We start from the raw sequence: 22,293 nt of genomic DNA, 5'->3' as shown, positions 1-22,293 counted from the left end.
TTCTCGTATTTTTGGATCTCACAATCATAATATTGTATGTAACAAGAAACTTTAAAAACAGGAAACCCAATTTGATAGAGGCCACATTATCTTCATAACCTACATATTTTTTACAACAATAATAACTTTTTGGAAACATCTGGATATTAAAATATATAATTATTAATTAATAATTATCTATTTATATGGCCTTATTAAATCTGCAATGCAAAATCGACAAAATATTTATCACTAGATGACGCCCGCAACTCCGTTGCGCCAAATTTTAGCAAAATTGGTTCAGCGGTTCGGGCGTGAACTGGTAACAGACAGACAGACAAACAGACAGACAGACAAACAGACAGACAGATAGATAGACAGACATACAGACTTTCGCATTTATAATATTAGTATGGATAGTATGGATTTAGAAGCAGCATATTTAAGTCAAGCTGATTGAAACTAAAAGTCATCGACATTATCGATACTTTGCTTTTGCATGCCTAAAGTTCAATGGCTTTTTAAGGTCACAACTCACAACTCTAATAAAAACAATAATTCGTCCAGCGTATCTTTATACCTACTATGTAGATTGTAGATATTTTTAAAAATAGAATGAATTTAAGTACTTACTTATATTCTATTTATAAACTTTTTGGCTGCAAGTAAATCAAACATATTTTATGTTGGTTTGACAAGTTTTATTCATTACGAAAAAAGCTCCGCTCTACCATAAAGATGTCTCTTCTTAGGGGCTGTTTCACCACTTCCACACTTATCCACATCCACAACTTATCTGACAGATACTCCAATCTGTCAAATTAAGTTGTGGATAGCCTATCCGGCACTTATCAGGAAGTTGTGTAACAACCCCTTAGTGAATCAAAATTAACATCTTTTTATGAAAAGGCATAAGTATTAAGTAGGTATCTTGAAAATAAACCAATATTATTATTCACTGTTTTTATAGTTTTCCTACTGTATGATTCCACTTACTCTTTTCTCTATGGGATGACCCGTCTTCTTCATGTTCATTTCACCCACCGGTCGCCATCGTGTGACCGTAACATTATATTCATTAGCACTTTCTTCTCTTTTATAGATACTTTCATTTTATCATATTAGTGCCTGAACGCCTCCGTCCCCCGTGATCCAGTGGTTTAGAACGCGGCTCTTGAGTCGGAGGTCATGGGTTGGATTCCCGCGTTGGAAACACGTTATTTCCAAGTTTGGTTAGGTTAGGTTAGGTTAGGTTAGGCAGTGCAGGCTAAGGGTTTCCCCTGCGCATAAAAAAGGCAGTGCAGGCTGATCACCTGATTGTCTCACAAGTAAGATATGATCCATACGTCGGATGGGCGTGTAAAAAGACGGTCCTGCGCAATAATAATCTCTCGCCAGTCGTGTCGGTCTTCCGTCCCACTGGGTTATCAGAATAAAGAAATAGAGAGTGCTCTTGTGTACTGCGCACACACTTGGGCACTATAAAATTACTGCTGCGTAACTGGCCTGGTTTCAATGAAACCGGCCACCATCACCGAAACCGGTGTGGGAGTATTATAATATCAGACAACGACAGCAGTTTGGATAAAAATATGTTTGTTATTACGGTTTCTTGAACAAAGATAATTCATTATATAAATACAAACAACCTCATGTCTTCTCTAAGATCTGATCTATCTATATCTGAGATACTTGCTATGGTCAAAGCATCACCACCGTTGCATATTGCACTGATTTCTGTTCTATGGTTAAAGCATCTACTATTATATTATTACGTATTCGTATTTCCACTTTTTTTCTTATTTACAGTCAAAGCACCTACCATTTATAAATTTAATAGAGATGAGAGATTAGTGCAATATGCTACATTATTTATAGTATGGGCCAAGATTCCTGAAATAAATGGTAAATAAATAAAATAAAATAAATTAAATGAATTGCACTAATGCTACCATTGCGCTGTACTCTCTTGTCTTAGATCTAAGCACCCACAACCATAGCATATTTGATATTGCGCGAATCTCTTTTATTTATAGTCGAAGAACCCACCACAGTCGCAATTCGCAGCGATATCTCTCGCCTATGGTAATAAAGTAATAAACCCACCACCGTCGCAGTAGTATCTCTTCTCTATAATCAAAACACCCATCACCTCTTCACTGATATCTCTTGCCTATGGCCAAAGCACCAGCACCGTAGCATATTGCACTAACCTAGTCATAACGTTGTTGTGCCGAACACACCGCTGCCTAAGCACGTGAATACTGCCCACCACAGAGTACTGGACCGCGTGCCTCTCTACTTTATCACCGAAGTAACTAAAAACCCAGCATGCATTAGTAAGTGACAGGAATGAGGTTAGAATGGGTTTTTTAAGAATAATTCTTTATCTCAAGACAGACAAATCGTAGTAATCAATTTACTGTTCAATTGCATAACGAATTCTACCGTCAAAATCAATATATATTATATATATATATATATATATATATATATATATATATATATATATATATATATATATATATATATATATATATATATATATATATATATATATATATATATATATATATATATATATATATATATATATATATATATATATATATATATATCCTGATTCCTGATTAATAGGTAAGCCACGTCACTGAACAAGGAAGAAAGCATAGCTAATTTTTGATATTAATATAATATTACAATTAAAATTTGCTTTTTATACTGTGTGCAAGCTTGGTAAAATATTATGACAATACCTACATCTTAGGAAAGTTTCAAATCTTTACCGAAAGCTTTGGCTACTGGATGGAAGTAAGAATATTATGACCATAACCATGAGAACAATGGAAAAGTAACATCGATTTGAGAGAAGCACACTGCACAAGCACAATTTCGGATTCATAACATTCGTACGATATCTGACAGAATCAACGAATTTAGGCAATCGACAATCGAAAAATTTAAATCATTTTGGTGCAGCTGGCTCACAAAGGTGCACTAAAAAGTATGCTGACTTTTTGAGCAAAGGTCAACAAACTTTTTAGGGCGCCAAAGGCTTTGGTCTTCAAATCGAGTTCTACGGCCAACATTCTTGCCTGTCTGTTTTGTACATACATTAGCCTAGGCCCTAGGTCCTAGGACAAAAAATAATGCGTAATATACGCTTATTGAACACACATGAAATAGGCGCACACATTGGCGTCACTTAGATATCTTGAAATAGCAAAGCAATGCAGTTATCAGTATAACACGTCGCTCTCTTATAAAATTGGTCTCTATTATTCGAAGGAATAAATAGAACTATAGATTGCACTTAACGAAAGATGTTTATAACTTGATAAAATTATTGTAACAATTTAGGTTTATGTAAACTGTTAGCTAAACGATTGTCTAGTGTGAATAAACATATATTATGTATGTATAAAGTTACTGACCACAGATAAAGGAAACTATTGAAAATATAAACTGTACTGTTTTATAATTACTAGCTGTTTGACCGAGCTTTGCTCGGTATCCGATGAAAATGACATTTTCTAGAAATGATTCCTAGCTAGATCGATTTATCGCCCCCGAAACCCCCTATACCTATACTAAATTTCATGAAAATACTTTTATCACTTGTTCAAGTTGGCCTTGGGAATTAAATAAATGGAATATAAATAATAAATAATAATCTCATCACCTAGTTGACTTAGCCGTTTAATGAACTGACGAATGAATGAACTACTCGCTTGGTGAATGTGACGAACATGACGTCAGCAAGCACGCTGTACGCTAGGGCTTATGGTAACGATTAACGAATGCCATGCTATCTTATCACCTAGTTTTCTTAGGCCGGTATAAATACATATATAATATAATTAACTATTATTTATACGGTATAATTAACTACAAATTGTATCTACACTCTGTTAACAAACTATAAGTTACTGCCAATTTCTTATGCAAGTACCATTGCATTGTTATATTGTACATTACTTCTTAATTACTGTTACTTAAATTACTTATAAATTATTTGGTGCTAACTTGTAATAAGTATCATCTAAATAAACCTTCGTGGTTTCTCGATGATATATTACTTATTTAAAAAAAATGTAATGTGTATTGTTTTAAATGGTAAATAAAAAAAATAAAAAAATAGTCAGTAAGTATTTAAGATGCATCTCGGTCTCAAGACACGGTTCAGGCTCTGCGATTGGTTGGCTGTCAAAATTTGGACCAATCACAGAGCCGAACCGCGTCTTGAGACCGGGCCACATCTTAAGTACTGACTATTTATACCGGCCTTAGTAATTTAATGAACTGACGAGTTAATGAACTACTCACTTGGTGAAGGTGGCGTACATGACGTCAGCAGGCACCCTGTACGGCAGCGCTAGTAGAGATATATATCGCATGCCGCGCTGTCGCATCACCCAGTTGACTAGGCCGTTGTTGGCTGAGTGGATCGCGTTCTCGAATATCGTCATTACAGTGTCAGGCAGGTCATCAACAAGTGCGTCCTAAAATGAATGTTTGAGATTAAAGATACGGTTTTTAAAGGATTTTAACTGGCAACTTAGGAGGCATAATATATCATGACTGAGGTCTGAGGGTGGCGTTACAGCTATCCAAGTGGATTTGTATTTTGTTTATCTACTTGAATTAGCGTTTCACGCTTGGTCTAGGCGCTTAATTGACTGGCAAATTTAACATGGCTACAACGCATATTATTCTTATTATGAGCAGGGACTTTTATTGTTAACGATGCGATATCGGGAAACCTTTTTGTCGTTCGTCGGTCGTTTTGATATACTGTGACTCACTTGTCTATGTGTCTTGCACTCCTCGCAGTCGGGGTCGTATTCGAACTTGCTGTCGTCAAGCACATCCTGTAGCTGGTACGTTGTCTGTACCGCTAAACATCTGGGGAATAACGAATGTGTCAAACTAATAGTTTCACCACTTCCTGATAAGTGACAAATAGGCTATCGACCAATTAACTTGACAGATTAAGTATGGAGAATCTGTCAAAAAGGTTGTTAATAGCCTATTGGAAACTTTATCAGAAAGTGGTGAAACAGGCCCTAAGTGTCATTTTGTTGTAGATCCCGCACACTATCAGAATTCTGACGTATCAAAATGTATGAGCAGCTGGCGGGGCGTCCGAATTTTTGTGATCAGAAATTCGGATAATGTGCGGCCGGGCTTTGACGTCTACTGCTACGACTACAGACAGAAAAAAAACACACTAAGTTGTTTTAAATACATATTGTAAATTTGTGACAACCCCAAGGAAAGCAGGAATTGTGAATAATTCTTATCGTCCGTTTACTACAAAAATGAAATAAGCATGTACGGTCATGGACAATAATTGAAAAATCGTGTTATTTTTTTAATAAAGCACATAATAATAAACAGAAGATAATCACGTACCTCGTACAAGTGATCATGTTGTTTCTATGTAGAAAACGAAGGGCGTCGTCGAAGCCTTGTTTACACATATTGCTGAGCACCTCCGGTTTTGGCGGGAACAGTATCCGGGCGAACCGACTCATGTTCTGTCTAGACAATTCTATGCTCGTGTTCGCAACGTTTACCTGTAAATAATTTAAATTAGACACAAGAAAAGCTTTGTGGTTAAATAAGCCAATATGAGGCCCAGGCTGTTCATGACCTAAGTTGCCTATGTAAGTGTAACAGTGAGTAGGAAAACCACAGAGTAACTTTAATAGTATAGGGCAGTGTTTTTCAACATTTTCATGATGCGACCCCCTGGTTTAAAGAATTTATGTCGCGTTCCCCACCTATATATCACCTATCATCTATACTAATATTATATCTCTGTCTGTCTGTCTCGCTTTCACGCCAAAACTACCGAACCGATTGTAATGAAATTTTGTATACAGATAGTCTAAAGCCCGAGAAAGGACATAGGCTACTTTTTTACTGGAAAAAAGGGTTGTTGTAAGGGGGTGAAAATGCGTAAATTTGTTCAAATTAAGTTAGTTCCAAAAATTCGTAATAGATGGCGCCGTGCGTCTCCTACATCGCGGTGACGCTTGCCCAGACTTCTTTCTATAAGAGGTGGTATCATCTTACATTCGAGTTACAATGATATTCGATTGTTATTACTTTTTTACGTTATTAAATAACTCAGTACTTTATCTATGCAGTGACGTAACCTTAAAAGTTAAGTTAACCTTAATCGCGAATCGCGACACACAGGTTGAAACTTGAAACAGGCTGATATAGGGTAATATTATAAGTTTCTTTTTTTAATCTTGTGACTTACATGAAACAGCTGTGAGCTTAAATCTCGCGGGCAAATGTCACTTTCTCCACAGAATGGACTGACTGTGATAGTGTTTTCGTCCAGCACGGGCAGATTGTCACTGAAGCCGCCGTCCATGTATCTCACCCCGTGGAATCTCGGAGGAAGCATACCCGAGAAAACTGGCACAAAACATGACGCCAGGAGAGCCTACAAAAATTGCTGATTGTATTTCTACATGTTGGGAAGTTATTATAGAAAAACTATAGAATAGAATAATTAAAAATTATTCTATTCTATTCTATTCTAACTTGCTATGCCTTTTCCATCTCATCTGTTGTTATTTTGTTAATAATCTATGAGTGATATGAGTATGAGTAAATTTAATTAAGCAAAATATAATTTTATTAGCATATGAATCACAGGAACTATTGAATAATTCATAAAGAAGTTCACAAGTTCTACAAAAGAAAAAAAACTAAATAAAATAAATAAATTTAAATAATCTTTTGGTTCAATGACATTTGAGGATGTAGGTCACAATTAGGTTTTTTTTTTATGAAATAAGGGGGCAAACTAGCAAACGGGTCACCTGATGGAAAGCGACTTCCATCGCCCATGGACACACGCAGCATCAGGAAGAGCTGCAGGTGCGTTGCCGGCCTTTTAAGAGGGAATAGGGTAATAGGGGAGGGTAGGGAAGTGAATAGGGTAGGGGATTGGGCCTCCGGTAAACTCACTCACTCGGCGAAACATAGCGCAAGCGCTGTTTTACGCCGGTTTTGTGTCTGTGTCTGTGAGAACGTGGTATTTCTCCGGTCGAGTCGGCCCATTCGTGCCGAAGCATGGCTCTCCCACGTGTAAAGCATAATCTATATATATAAAACTCAAAGGTGACTGACTGACTGATTGACATAGTGATCTATCAACGCACAGCCCAAACCACTGGACGGATTGAGCTGAAATTTGGCATGCAGGTAGATGTTATGACGTAGCGCGTAGGCATCCGCTAAGAAAGGATTTGATAAATTCCAACCCCAAGGGGTTCAAATAGGGGATGAAAATTTTTATATAATAATACTTCTTAACGCGAGCGAAGCCGCGGGCAAAAGCTCGTGTCTTATAGAAGTAATATCTTATAAGGTTGGCTTTAAGTACTTATTTTAAACAAAGATTGCAAAATAATTGTGTACCTGTAAGAGATCTTCTCTCGTAGGGAATTCGGAGACTATAACATTTTTGCCATCGTATACCCTGGTAAGAGATATGTGGAGCTTGCCACTGACTATCTTATGGGCATCCTTTGGTAAGTACCTATCCATGCCCTCCAAAAGGACATTCTGTATACTAAAGGAAGGGCTGAAAGGCCCTAAGGAGCCTGCCCTCGCCTCGCCTACGACCCGTAGGACATCTGTTGTGAGTTCACCTAAAAATAATCCAATGTTTACTAACAAATCTAATGTACCATCAAAGAAATTGATTCATATGCAGTTGACAGACTAACTGTTGACCAGTGGTCCCCAACCTTTTTTTCATACGGGCCACAAACATGTTTTGGTCTTGGTGTCGCGGGCCGCAACAAAAAAATTTTAAGGGTTAAAAAATAACATTCTTCAAAATTAACGATTTAAAAGTGAAAAAAGTGAAACGACTATCACGTAGACTTTACGTTCTTTTGGCGTTACGTTACGGGTGTGAATTTCAAAATTGTTAAACATCATGCGGGCCGCAGGATGGGAATAGCGGCTGTTGACAAACAACAGTAATTTGTGATCTGTTAGCTGGGTTTGACAAAACATGACCAATTTTTGAGGTCTTCCATCTGCCTATCAATCAACTTCTCTGATAGTACACAAACTTTTTTAACTCCTCAAGCCCCAAGTAGTCACCGGCGACCGCGATAACAATTGAGTAGCATTGTGTCTGGTTTTCCCGCGATTGAGGTATTTATGTATAGACTCAATTATTGATAGCTAATGTATAATTTGGTCTGAACAGACTGACTTTTACAACATATAAGATAAATACAGCAATTTGTATTGAGATTGAATGAACAATTTGCTAAGGAATTAATTTTTAGAAGTATTTCTCCATTAAATTATGTAACCCTAGAAACTGTCAATTTATAGTTTACAATGAAGATTAGATATTTATTTACAATTTTAACCTTAAACTGACTTGGGACATTTTATCAGAGCTTGAGAATTCCAACTACAGTAAAGATTATACTTATACTTACTGTACAAATATTTAAAAAATAATTAATTATATAATCTATTTAGAAAAAATTACCAAGTTAACTTTGAAATAGGTTAAAAATTATAATGCATAAATCATTATGATTAAACAAAGGGTTTGTTAATATTATGTTATCAAATTATCAAGTGATACTGATTTATATCTAAGACAATAAAAATAAATACTGATTAACAAAATATTATGTTAGTCAGTATTTTTTTTTTTTTCTTATAATACCTATGAACATTCCTCAATAAATATAAAATTATTGTGTTAAAATAATATAATATATTATGTAGTAATGTAGCGTTTTTGGTGCTTATTATTAAAAAAAATTATACTGTTTATCTTTTATCTTATTAATCCATCAAATGTGGATTCCTGGAACTGTATTTAATAGAGTTTTCGTCGAATTTGACCACTTGGGAGTTGAAGCATTAATATGTACAAATATACTTACACTTTTTTTCATTTAAAATTATTGAGTTTCATTTAAAAATACCTATGAATTTATAAGCATTCAAAGCTCAGATGACATCAGTGGAATAAAGACAAAAAATCCATGCATAAATTCTGAGAACAATGGGGATTAGTCTGGCCTTATAACCCCTTAACAATTTTGTAAATAATAACAAATTTGTAGCCAGCTTATATTATTAAATTACAATTATATAGACAGTTAAATGAACAATAAAGAAAAGGAATAAGGAAATAATAGAGATAGATAAAGTGTACATAATCGTCTGATCACTTACCTATGGGTAGATCACAAAGAAGACAACATGCAGATAGGGCCCCAAAAGAGGCCCCCGATATTTTGCCAATCAGCAAATGTGGAGCATACTTCTTTAAACATACTGCAACACCTACGTGATATATACCAAGAAAACCACAACCAGCGAACGACAAATTCATTATGTGAAATAAATTAATGAATTTAAAACACACGCAACAATCACTTCACCGAGCAGCTGATATGTTACACTGTACACATACGTCTTCGGTCTTGCATACGTCAGTCGTCACTAAAACCATGAAAACTTAACACTTTCGTAATAATTTATTATCGCGCAAAATAAATCAGAATTCACAGTTGTTTTTTATCTGCTCGATACGAATTACGATCCCGTCTTGTGTTTACCACTTCCAGTAGCAATAACTAAAACACACGTCCACAGCGCTGAGACTCACAAAGTAAATTAAAGTTGGTTTTACTTTTATATCAAAAATGATTTTATTTCGACATGGAAAATATGTTTACAAATTGATTGACAAACGAGAAAGAATGGAATGTCAGCTGTCAGCTGTGAATGTCAATTGTCATTTGTCAGTGTGAGCGGTGACGACATATAATATCTATGGATCACTATAATGGACGCTTCACACCACATCAGTTTGGCCCCGTGGTAAATGATAGATTATTGATCAAAAACATCAGTCTTGAGCTAATTTTGACTATGAAAAGTTGCCGGGAATGTGAAAGAGTCATGTTGTGTTTTTGTATTATTTTCCTAAAATTGTGCTGGGTTTTTAATGAATAATGATTAATTTGTGTAATTTATTGGTAGGACAGTTGGTAGGACACTAAACCTATAATACGACAGTATATATTAACGGTCGTATGAATAAAAACTTAGCGAAGGTTTACAACAGCTTTTTAAGCCTGTTGTAAAATTTAATATGAATAAAGGTTCTCTAACAGTGCTCTAACACCTTTTTAAGGTGACAGCTGTCAAAAAATAGCGCGCCTGTTTTAAACCTATTTTAAGAACATTTTAAGCATAATCGATATGAATAAACGTTTGCTAACAGTTGTTTAGGCGCGAAACGTCAAATAGGAGTTCGCAAACTTTAGTGAAGCCTCGGACCTACTTTAAGACCATTTTAAGAGACTGAAAATGGACGCAATATCGAGTATTATCGCGATTTCTGACATTATTGCAATTTCAAGAATCAGTAAGGGTCTCTACAGACGGACCGCATTTCAACTGCAATCCAACCGCAAATTGCAGTTCAAGTGCAGTTTAAATCCAGTTGACACGATTACGGGTCTACACAGACGGATCGCGTTTCAACTGCAATCCAACCGCAAATTGCAGTTCAAGTGCAGTTTGAATGCAGTTGACACGATTGCAATTCGACTGCAATAGAACTGTAAACCATACAGTTTACACGACTGCACGCCAACTGCAACTGAACTGCAATCCGACTGCGCGTTTAGTTTGCAGTTCTATTGCAGTCGTGTCAACTGCATTCAAACTGCACTTGAACTGCAATTTGTGGTTGGATTGCAGTTGAAATGCGGTCCATCTGTGTAGACCTTACAATAGAACTGCAAACCAAACGCGCAGTCGGATTGCAGTTCAGTTGCAGACTTGCATTTGGCGTGCAGTCGTGTGAACTGCATACTGACTGCATCTAAACTGCACCATCCTACCCGCCCGCACGGTCCGCTCTCCAGCAGTGCAGTTTGGATGCAGTCGGTATGCAGTTCACACGACTGCACGCCAACTGCAAATGAACTGCAATCCAACTGCGCGTTTGGTTTGCAGTTCTATTGCAGTCGTTTATACGTGGGAGAACCATGCTTCGGCACGAATGGGCCGGCTCGACCGGATAAATACCACGTTCTCACAGAAAACCGGCGTGAAACAGCGCTTGCTCTGTGTTACGCCGAGTGAGTGAGTTTACCGGAGGCCCAATCCCCTAACCCCTACCCTATTCCCTTACCTACCCTCCCCTATTACCCTATTCCCTCTTAAAAGGCCGGCAACGCACTTGCAGCTCTTCTGATGCTGCGACTGTTCATGGGCGACGGAAGTTGCTTTCCATCAGGTGACCCGTTTGCTCTTTTGCCCCCTTATTTCATAAAAAAAAAAAGTCGTGTCAACTGCATTCAAACTGCACTTGAACTGCAATTTGCGGTTGGATTGCAGTTGAAATGCGGTCCGTCTGTACATTGTGTCAAATGCACTAATTGTAGGCCTCAAAAGTAAAACAGAATAAAATAGTATTTTTAGTTATCTTCTCCTTCTTTTCATTATTCTTCTTCTTCTTTTATTATGGCGGCCTTAGTGAGTTGCCAATGTCAAAGTCTACTTTGCTCTTAGATGATTTATAAAATCCATAAAGTACATTTATTTGTTCTTTATTCTTTCTTTTTGACACATTGAATACAATTTTTAATCTGTGGAATACAATAAATTGACACACTGCCAACATTACCAAAAAAAATTCTTATAAAACGTCATATAAAGGTATTTTACTTAGCGAAGGCTTAGCAAGCGTTTATTCATATGGAGTGTTATAAGACGGTTTTTAACTTTAGTGAACATTTTAGTTAGAAAGCTGTTAAAACGTTCACTAAGATTTTTTTATTCATACCACCGTAAGTCTATGCTGGCCATGGTTAAATAGCCGAAGTACCATATAGAGCGCTTATTCCACTTATCCTAGCTAGGACATCCTAGCTAGGATCCTAAAAAATGTAGATAGTCAAGTGGAATAAATTACATTTAGAAAGCTAGGAATTAGGATCCTAGCTAGGTTAGGATCCTAGAGCTAGGATCCTAGCTTTCTAAATGTTATTCCACTTGACTAAATTTTTTACGATCCTAGCTAGATAGGACTTCCTAGCTAGGATAAGTGGAATAAGCGCTTTAGAAAGAAAAAACTCGGGTTTGACTTTGACAGCTGTCTGTAATGCCGGCTCTTGATATAGGCGAACGCGTTGGCCAACGCGTCTGCAGACGCGTTGGCAGTGCGCTTGCAACGGCGTTTGTGAGTAATCCACACATAGGAAGGTCGTTCAGTATGCTTTGGATCGCGCCAATGTGCGGACGGATTCAAAATGGATGTTTAGTCGCTAACAGCTGCAGCTGTTTATTTATTCACAGCTTATAATTACTTTGTAAATGTGGACAAGAAAAAGTTTTTAAAGAGTATTCTGGAAATAAATAAATAAAAGGCGAAAAAACGTAACAAACAAAGAAATAAACTCACTTTTACATAATATTTTATAATATTAAAATAATATAAGTAATTATTTTATTACCTACTTATTATTTATTAAATTATTACATACAAAAATTATTACATATTATAATAATTATCATAATTATAACTCCGGGCAAACTGATCGCGCGGCCTATGTGTGGATGGAGCGCGAAGCTTGCGACAAATGTCCTTTGATCTTTTGCCGACATTTCCGACCCGCGCGGCAAGCTCGCAGATGCGTCGGCCAACGTCTAAATACCTACTGCCAACGCGCGAACGCCCGTTCTACACATTGGGCCAACGCGTCTGCAGACGCGTTGGCCAACGCGTTCGCCTATATCAAGAGCCGGCATAATCAGAAAGTTGTTCACCATTAATTTGATTTTCTTTTATCTTATTAAATCCATAACAATAGTGCAAGAATTATTTTTAGCACTGTATAGAGTATGACACGCCACGCAAGAAATTGTACAGCCGGGGCTGTATATACTTATCACGAAAAGAGAAAGGATGCTGCAGCATCTGGCTATGGAACACAAAGTGAAAGAGTCGGGAAAGATTCAGTTAAAAGTTTTGATTGTTGCAGTTTAACTTTGCAACCGTGTAGAAACCCTGTGGTGACGAAAGAAGGGTACTTATTCGACAAGGAATCTATTCTAGAATATGTCATAACTAAGAAGAACGAGTACACTCGCAAACTAAAACAATACGAAAAACAGCTCAAAAAAGAAGAGGAAGAGAAAAAGGAGCTCGCAGCCGCAGAACAAGAAGCAAATTTAATAAAGTTTATGAACAGGGAAAAGAATATTTCCAATAGCAAGTCTGATACGACGGCGTCGACCAGCTCAATTTCAAACTTGGCAAATGGGAAAGACAAGAAACTGCCAAGCTTTTGGATTCCTTCTGAGCTGCCAGACGCCAAAGTATCAAAAATACAGAAGCCAGACTCAACAGTGTACTGTCCCATAAGTGGGAAGCCATTGAAAGTAAAGGACCTTATTGAAGTCAAGTGGACTATGCTGCCAGATGACCCAGACGAAAAGAAATCCTTAATAGCTAAAGAGAACAGGTACATGTGTCCAGTGACACATGATATATTAAACAATGCTGTCCCATGTGCTGTTATCAGGTAAAATATATGTAATACCTTGATTGTGGGAATAGGAGACACAATAGATTTTCAATTTTTATGCGGCAGCCAGGTGCCGCCTGGGGATTGATGGGTTAATATCAATAATGATTTTAAGTATTCCAAGATATAAGTATTGAATAGAATAGAATACGTTTATTTTTTCAGCACACAACATATACAAAACAGAAAATAAAAAAGAAGTTAAAAGGACTTATGCTAAATTACAACTATTATAGGTATATGTTATGTGATGTCAAAATTGCATAGCATGTTTATCAAAATCTATATTAATAATTGATTTGTACATCTTTATACATTTCAGAACTACAGGACATGTTGTTACAATGGAATGTGTAGAAAAGATAATCAAAAAGGATTGGCTTCATCCCTTGACTGGAGACAAATTAAAGGAAAAGGACATCATACCTTTACAGAGAGGTGGTACTGGATATGCACTAACAAATCAGAACTTGGAGAGCAAGAATGAAAGACCCGTCTTACAAGCTTAAGTTTTCAATAAGAGAATTTTTTAATAGAAAATTTCTGTTAAAATGGATTGTGTAAAATGCATAATGCATTGCATGATGGCATCACCTTTAACAATGTCAAAACCCAAAATCTTAAGAATCCTCATAATGTCAATAACTTAAATTTTAAAATCATAAGTTTTGGCATCTTTCTTGAGTGGGTATGATCATGATGAAGCATAGCAAGCTTTATCATAATATAATATTTTCCAAGTTAATATTATAAAACAAATAATATATTATTGTACCATCGAGGAAGTTGATTCCTATGCAATTGACAGACCAATGTTATTTGGTCGAATATGTCAATTCAATGTTAATTGTGATCTGTCAGCTGATTTTGACGTAACGCAACCAAACTACTTATTGGTATTTACTTAAGGGTATTAGGTCCCCGATTTGCATAGGAATCAACTTCTCTGATAGTACATAGCATTGTTGCGAATATCCGCATCCGCAAATGCGGAGCATCCGCATAGATTTGGACATCCGCATCTGCATCCGCATCAAATCAATGCGGATATTTATGCGGATGCGAATGTCATACGAGTTGCGACAAGAAAAAAAAGCGGCGGGGTCTGTGAATAACGCGTGCCGTTTGCGCGTGACAAATGACCAATGGGAGCGAAAAAGCCGGCCAAGTACGTATCGGCCACGCACAATAGAGGGTTCCATAGTACCGCCAGTTTTTGATGAGTTTTGTATCGTCAATGAATGTACAATTATAATATGTTTTACACTACTAACAACATGATCACAATTACATTCAAAGGAATTTGAACAACAAATTCCTTTGTACTTCTCAATAACTTATCAAGTCTTCTTAGCCGTGATAATTTTCTTTTTAAATTTAGCATATTTCCTATTCCCGTGAATTTTTCCACATATTTTTCCGAATCTACCTTTTAGCTAATAATAATCATTTATATAATAGCTGGTAAAAAGGGGAGACACTGGACACTAACGATTTCTTCCACTTTAAAACTTTGTATATTTCATAAATGGATCCCTAAATCGGAAAACGATCTTGGAATACTCGTAATATTTAAAAAAAACCCTATCCAACGACACCACACACGGTGAAGTGGACGCGAAATAAAAATAATTATCCCCGCTTGATGTGTAAGGGAGGCCCCATAATTTTTTTTAAAGGTTTTATATACCATTTTGTCGACATCGTTTATATTATGTATGTGCATTCATGCCAAATTTCGCCTTTGTAGGCTATTCTCGGAGTGAAACCGCGGAGAAACAGACAGACAGACGGACAGATAGACCGAAAATATTTCTTGCTGATTACGGAACTCTGAAAAAGGTGACAGGATCCGACGCGTTTATTGTGGTGCATAAATTGTCTTGTGTAAATTAATCACTACGTGTTTGTTTGTTCTTCATATTTAATAAATAGCAGCATTATTACTATCTAATAATTTAAGTATAATGCTTTATGCTCCTATTTATAACTTCGTCTACTTACTAACAAAAAAGTGGTAGAGGTTAATACAGGGGAATTAATGTAATTTTCATTAACAAATTATTATCTCTTTAATACAAAAGTATTACTATAGTACAGGTTTCCTAGAACAATATTTTTATTACTATCAAGTTAACTTTTCGTAAGCAGCTTCATTTTGATAAAACTAACAACAATTTCCTCTGCGAAAGTGGTAGCTAACAGAGATAAATATGATTTAATATTTCAATTTGATGGTCCTAAAATATGGATTATTCTATTCAAAATGCGTTTCAAAATGAACCTACTCACGAAAAATTTCCTTCCCATTAATCAAAAAATTTGTTCTAGGGAACCTGTATTATTATTTTGTAATAAATTAATAAAAATGAAAATAGTACTTTTTCATTTTATAAACTATATTTATGTAGGATCCGCAATATCCGCATCCGCGGATGTGAACCTCTTAAAATCCGCATTCGCATCCGCGGATGTGAAAAAATCGGGATCCGCAACATCCCTGGTACATAGTATGGTATAATATGATTAAAGTATCTGTAAATATTATTTAAGTATCCGTAAGAACCTCAATAATAAAATAAAACAATTTTAATTCAGAATAGATCTTATTATCCCTTATTAATAAGGATTAAAAATTAAACACTATTATTTCTTATTGTAAAAAAAATCATAAAAGTTAATCTTACTTTTATAAATATAATCCAACTAATTTATAATTAAATCAATAAAAAAAGACAAAATCAAAATAAATCTAAGTGAAAGTCATGTATTACATTATTTCTAACTTCAGTCTCTGAGTAAATGCATTCGTTGCCTAATGATTCTAAAAAGTTCAATGCATCTATTGCATTGTCTTGATCACCCAAAATCTGGTCTTGTTTTATAATCTCATTGTTTTCATACAATTGGCTGGGGCCAGGGACGTCATCTATGTTTATAAGTGATTGTTTAATAACATTGTCTTCTAATATTCTCCTTAAAATATTATTTGACAAGTCCTCATCAATATTTTCATTTGACCAGCTATTTGGTATTACCTCATTAATATTTTGTTTTGTACTTTGTGAATCTTTACATTCATTGTCGTTAAACAATTGTTTTGGTAAGCTGTTTGAATTATCTATATTATTGCACATTTGATTGATTTTAAAAGGTTGTAATATGTGAACCTTGCATTTTGACATGTTCTCTGTGTTGATTTGGAATTTACTAAAATTACTCGTAGAGGTTTTGATTGGTGAAGAACGGATATCGAAATGTGTGCTGCGGAATTGAATGTGATGAGGCTTAGGATGCTCTAAAATTTTAGGCATATTCGTTTCGTGTTTATCATCTACAATACTATTTGATTCTTTTAAGCTATCAGTCTTTTTACTGTCACTCAACAAAGCTACAAGATCATCAGTTATCATTGCTGATGCTTCATCTGTTGGATTTAGCTTTACTTTTTTCACATTGGAATTTTCTTCAGTTTTTATGTCATTTCTTTTACTTGGCAACTTAACATCTTCAAGTACTTCCTCATTGTTAATTTTTGTTTTCTCTTGACAAGGATCACTCCAAGTAGATTCTTCATTGTTTTTTTGTTGGAGGCTGTGTTTACAGTGACCATTCTCATCTTTCACACAATCTAGCCCATTTGTTCTTATTTTATATTTACCGGGGCTTATACCCAATAATCTAAAACATATAAATTATCTTGTTCATTCCAAAACCATTCTTATTTAAAACAAGATATGAAATTTTAATAGCAGGACATATTAGTTGAATAAATAATAACATACATAAAACAGTTTACCTGCTTATATCATCATTGATAAATCTGCTCTGGTCTGTACCATCGTCATCTTCAACTAGACAAGGTATACACAATCTTAATTTGCTAATAAATTGTTCTAATTGATCTAAAAATACATTTGCACCATTTGCCTTGGACCCTTTTACGATAGACAGGAAACACTGAAAAAGATTTATGTGGACCCTTTCTGGTGAATGTGTAGGATTAAACTCATAATGTCTTTGTAATTTGTAGGTGCTGGTGAATTTCTGTAACAAAAGATCATATTGGTTAGAAATGCTAGCTGAGATTAAATCATCCAAATTATCTTTTGTGGTAAGTGAAAAAAAGATAAAAAGAAGTGCTGAAAATAGAACCCTACACAATACAACAGACATGACAAAATTGACACCAGTTTTTTCAAATAAATGTTCCGTTTTCTGATTTTCCATATAAAGTTAAGAAAATAATAAAGAAATATATGCTCACTAGTAAACATTGAGGGCAGGATGCGACATAAGACACCTTTTTCTTTGGTTTGTCTAAGGTATCTTGTAATATATACCTCGAAATTCTTACTTTCCTACCACTCCTTGTTACTGCATTCTGAAATCACAATATACAAAAACTATTAAATAAATCCAAAAATATGCATTGACTTGTGTATTTGGAAATTTCTAAAGCTGTAAATAAAATTATAATAATATTACTGTTAATTTAGCATTAACCACAGACTACTAAGGCATATAAGAATAATGATGAGAAATATTATTTACCTCTAAAAATATAGGTACATCTGAATTTGCTTCACAAAATGTATCTTCTTTAACTATTTTCCTTTTGACTTCCATTTTCTTAGCGTCTGGTGTTGTGTGCGATGCTTTCATACTCAATAATGATTTACCCTTTCCACTATTTTCAGGTTTCTGAGTGCATACATTAATTTTCTGTGGCTTGAGTTCCACTCGTTCCTGTCTTAATAAACCATTGGCCTTGTTGGCTATGTTGGTACCTTTTTGAGCATGTAATAATCCATTTTTTATGTGTTCCTGTTTTTTTTGAGCTAAAAGTAGGACATTTTTGCCTACATGTTCAATTTTCTTCTGTGTTAGCAATTTACCTTGCTTCACTGGTTCTTTTATCTTTTTAGTCAATAAGAAGCCATTTTTACTGTGTGATTCTAGCCTTTTCTGGGGCAGCTGGATGTTTTTATTTACAACACTTTCTGGCTTATTTTGAGTAAATATTAAATTATTGTCTCCAACAACAGCCACATCCTTTGATGACACTACTCTGAAAATGATTGGTTTAAACTTTATAGCTAACGAAAAAAATAACATGATTTACATTTACATAATTACATATAATATTGCTCATAAAAACTTTCTGTAAGTTTGTCAATATTATAATCATTTTGATATTTATATCAGAGAAGTTGATTCCTAGGCAGATGAGAAACCTATGTAGATTGGTAGTGATTACGTCAAACCCAGCCAATAGATCACAATTAACATTGAATTGACATGATCCGACCAAATGACGTTGGTCTGTCAACTGCCTAGAAATCAATTTCCTCGATGGTACTAGTAAGTCATCTGTGTGGCAACTAGATAAAATCTAGTATTTCAGATGGAATGTATCATATTATGAATAACAACAGCTTTTTAAATGTAGAAAATGTTGCATAATAAGGTGTCAAAATTTTTCTAAACCTTACTTGTAAATAAATTTGGTGTTTGTAACTGGATCATATTTGGGTTGTTGTGACACATCTTCTGGGTTGTTGAACATCTTCAAAGCATGATTTACAATCTTCATTTGTTCTTCGCTTAAACTATTCAGGCTGGAAATAGGTAGAAATTCCTGTTGTTATATAGGCATAATAAAAGTCCACATCCACAGAAATATAATTAAACTGTTATTACCTGTGATACGAGTCTCCCAACTTTAACAACTGCACTGAGGTATGCTTGGCTTTTGATACACTAAAAATGAAAACATTATCAGCTTATTATTCAATTTAATAACATTGCAACTTATGAAATGATATATTTTATTTCACTGACTTACTTTTCTTTTGGTTTTGTCTTTGGTACAATTTTTCCATTTGGTGTTCTTGTTATGTTTGTCATTTCCTTCAATTGAACAATCTTACTTTTTATGTCGAGTTTGGAAGTGTTATTGACTATGTTTGGAGTGTTAGCTATGTATACAGGTTTCAGCAGTACATTGCTGGCTGGTACCATCATCTGTGCACCACAAACATTTGGCTCGGGCTTAGGCAAAAGAAAACTTGCAAGTTTCAAGTTGTTTCCGACCTGATTACTGTCAGGTTTCTTTAAAATAGTCGGTTTTTTGTTCGACTCTACGGTACATAGGTTAGTTTCTAGTTTGCCGCTATTTTCATAGAACTTTTTAAGGTTATCACTCACGGGTTTCTGTACATCTTCAGTATTTTGGGTGACGATATACGAATTAGCCTGAAAAGTTAAATCCTTCATGAAGTAAACGGATTATGTTATTATGAAATGAACTTAACCATTTATAGCTTAGTTTACCTGGGTGATGCTAGGATTTTCCACAAAGTATATCGGAGTATATTGACAAGAATCAAGAAAAATACCATTAACAGACGCCATATTCATATAAAACAACTTTTTATTTAGAATAGTTATTCATTTCGTAGATGAAAATCATAATTTATAAAAACAAAGAGGCCACAAAAATAATCAGTGACGTGAACATAGACAACTATTTTTTTTATGAGTTATGAGCAACATTTGTACAGTTCGACAAAGCTGTTATGCCGCGGCCGCATATGCGTAGTGCTTCGCGCTAAAAACGATACTATGACTCATAGTATCGTTTTTAGCGCGAAGCACTATGGCTACGGCTAATGGCTTTTATCATACAAAAACGTCATTTTTGACAGTTCTCCTTTACCACTCAGCATAAATAAAGTATTATAGTATAGATGTAGTCTTAGCCCGTCATCGCGTGGCCATTTTGTGCTAATTTTCATACAAGTAGTTATGATACAGGAAAGAAAGTCAAAAAACAAAGTTCATGATATCGATTAACTATAGTTCAAGTGATGAGAATCCGTAAACACACGTAAAAAGCTATGCAATTTTTATAGCCAAATTATTAATTATTGATGTGACATTTTTAACACTAATGCCTTACATAGCACGAATAAGGGATTGATAAACTTATAAATTATCTTTTTAGCTTACAAAAATACCGATTGAAAAGCTCAAAAAACATTGTTCAAATCTAATGTTAAATCCAAGTGTTTGAGGCATTCTTTGACCATTCTTAAGGTTTATTATTTAGCGGAACCACAAAACTCAACAATATCTAGCATTAAATATTCACTAAAAACCTTTATTAACACTTTTATTACATGAAATCTGCAGACCGATTCCTTTGTTATGTCCTAGTAAATAGGACATAACATTACACGCTTTTGACGCTTATACACTGATATACGGCTCTCTCCAGTCCCACTCAGCGCCCATTGACATATTCATTTATAGCCTTTTCGAACTCGTGTGGTCAAACTACAAAGTTAATATACCTAGCGGAATAGAGAAGATCTAGGATCAAGAATGTCTAGGAGGTGAAACTTTTTTTTTAAGCAATAGCAACACTCTTTTGACATTTGTCCCTTTGTTGTATCAATACTCTATGACATAAAATTTACAAAACAAAGATTTTCAATTTGCTTAAATTTAGTTTTACAATGTGAAAACTACATGTTACTGTGATTAATATGAATAATTAAAGTGAAATAAATAAGTGCTGAAAATTTGAAGATTTTCATTGAAGAAAAATAGTAAAATGCGAAAATATTACTGAAATTCTCGCGTCCATATTTCGCGATTCTGATCGCTCAATCACCATAGTAGCAGGTAATTAAGCGTTTGTTTTATAAATTTTGTTAGTTAATTTTATTGTTTATTGCAATTTTAAGTAGCCTGAGTTTGTATTATGTAGTTAAGATTATGTAATAAAGCAATAATTTTCAGTGTTGCCAGTGCTGTATGTTCCAAAGTTACATAATGTCATGCAAAAAGTAACATTTTGAGGGGAAAAGTAACATTTCGTATTATTTAATATTTTAAATGTGGGGGGGGGGGGTTGGATCTTTCTCCAGGCTGTATCGCAAGAACCGCTAAAGCTACACTTATGAAATTTTCACAGACAACAAACTTGATTTTTTGGCATTTTGTGCTGGATATCAATAATGGTAACAGGTAGGCACTTGAAATTTCCACAAAATCCTTTATTAAATATGTGTATACTTTATTAATAAATAAAAAAAATATTCAAATGAAAATATAATAAAATAAGCTCTTATAAACAAAACAACACAATTTTTGGCCTATTTTTGCTCTACGGAACGGAACCCTTAATGAGCGAGTCAGACTCACACTTGGCCGATTATATTTTATTTTTACGAAGGCATTTTATTTTGTTTAGCTCCAAGTCTACCAACATGTTACATGACGGTCATTAAACAAAACTTTAAACTAAGGTGCGATAAGGCTTTAATTATATGAACGTCAGCGGTGCGCTGCTGATAAAGGAGAACTGTCAAAAATGGCGTTTTTGTATGATGGCAGTGGTAGTTCCTTTTTTCACCACGTTCATTTAAAGCCTTGTCAGCTGTAACGACAAAACTCAATAAAACTTAGTGCGTTTCGTTTTCGCATTTTTGGTTTCAAACATCTTTTTTTTTTTCAATTACCAAAAGTAACGTAAAAGTAACATCTGTAGTCATGTCACATGAATGTAACATGCAAGGGTCAAAAGTAACGTAAAATGTTACAAAAGTAACATTCTGGCAACGCTGATAATTTTACATAAACCCCATGTTTACGTAAACAATGAACTGTCAAAGAAATCTATCAT

The 22,293-nt window shown here is 34.9% G+C and overlaps 3 protein-coding genes across 5 annotated transcripts in view; 1 reads left to right on the top strand and 2 right to left on the bottom strand.

Moving 5' to 3' along the window:
• Window positions 1-9,728, bottom strand: part of LOC121728960 — a 45,685-nt gene extending 35,957 nt beyond the window's left edge. The window contains exons 1-6 of the mRNA XM_042117319.1: window positions 9,226-9,728; window positions 7,426-7,658; window positions 6,254-6,442; window positions 5,395-5,558; window positions 4,785-4,884; window positions 4,306-4,481 (exon numbers count right to left, since the gene is read on the bottom strand). Coding sequence (XP_041973253.1) covers window positions 4,306-4,481; window positions 4,785-4,884; window positions 5,395-5,558; window positions 6,254-6,442; window positions 7,426-7,658; window positions 9,226-9,385 — 1,022 coding nt within the window. The 5' untranslated portion in view covers window positions 9,386-9,728. The remainder of the gene's footprint in view (window positions 1-4,305; window positions 4,482-4,784; window positions 4,885-5,394; window positions 5,559-6,253; window positions 6,443-7,425; window positions 7,659-9,225) is intronic.
• Window positions 9,729-12,481: 2,753 nt separating this feature from the next.
• Window positions 12,482-14,337, top strand: LOC121728954 (nitric oxide synthase-interacting protein homolog). Of its 3 annotated transcripts, XM_042117310.1 has the most exons (3): window positions 12,482-12,497; window positions 12,892-13,595; window positions 13,921-14,337. In XM_042117310.1, the coding sequence occupies exons 2-3, from the start codon at window positions 12,913-12,915 to the stop codon at window positions 14,105-14,107; spliced, it is 870 nt and encodes a 289-aa protein (XP_041973244.1). In that variant the 5' UTR covers window positions 12,482-12,497; window positions 12,892-12,912; the 3' UTR covers window positions 14,108-14,337. The 3 variants fall into 3 exon arrangements, with proteins under 3 accessions (XP_041973244.1, XP_041973245.1, XP_041973243.1); XM_042117311.1 differs by lacking the exon at window positions 12,482-12,497 and having other exon boundaries at window positions 12,840-13,591; window positions 13,917-14,337; XM_042117309.1 differs by lacking the exon at window positions 12,482-12,497 and having other exon boundaries at window positions 12,843-13,595.
• A 1,973-nt stretch (window positions 14,338-16,310) lies between these two features.
• Window positions 16,311-20,028, bottom strand: LOC121728946. Its single transcript, XM_042117292.1, has 8 exons — window positions 19,935-20,028; window positions 19,447-19,856; window positions 19,302-19,361; window positions 19,094-19,219; window positions 18,153-18,669; window positions 17,866-17,982; window positions 17,398-17,645; window positions 16,311-17,279 (listed from the first exon to the last, which is right to left on the bottom strand). Exons 1-8 carry the CDS (start codon window positions 20,019-20,021, stop codon window positions 16,340-16,342), a joined length of 2,505 nt encoding a protein of 834 aa, XP_041973226.1. The 5' UTR covers window positions 20,022-20,028; the 3' UTR covers window positions 16,311-16,339.
• Window positions 20,029-22,293: the final 2,265 nt, after the last annotated feature.

The sequence above is a fragment of the Aricia agestis genome, chromosome 7, assembly GCF_905147365.1.
Source record: "Aricia agestis chromosome 7, ilAriAges1.1, whole genome shotgun sequence".
Taxonomy (NCBI): domain Eukaryota; kingdom Metazoa; phylum Arthropoda; class Insecta; order Lepidoptera; family Lycaenidae; genus Aricia; species Aricia agestis.
The sequence above is the reverse complement of the archived record's forward strand: the minus strand, read 5'-3'. Positions and strand labels throughout refer to the sequence as shown.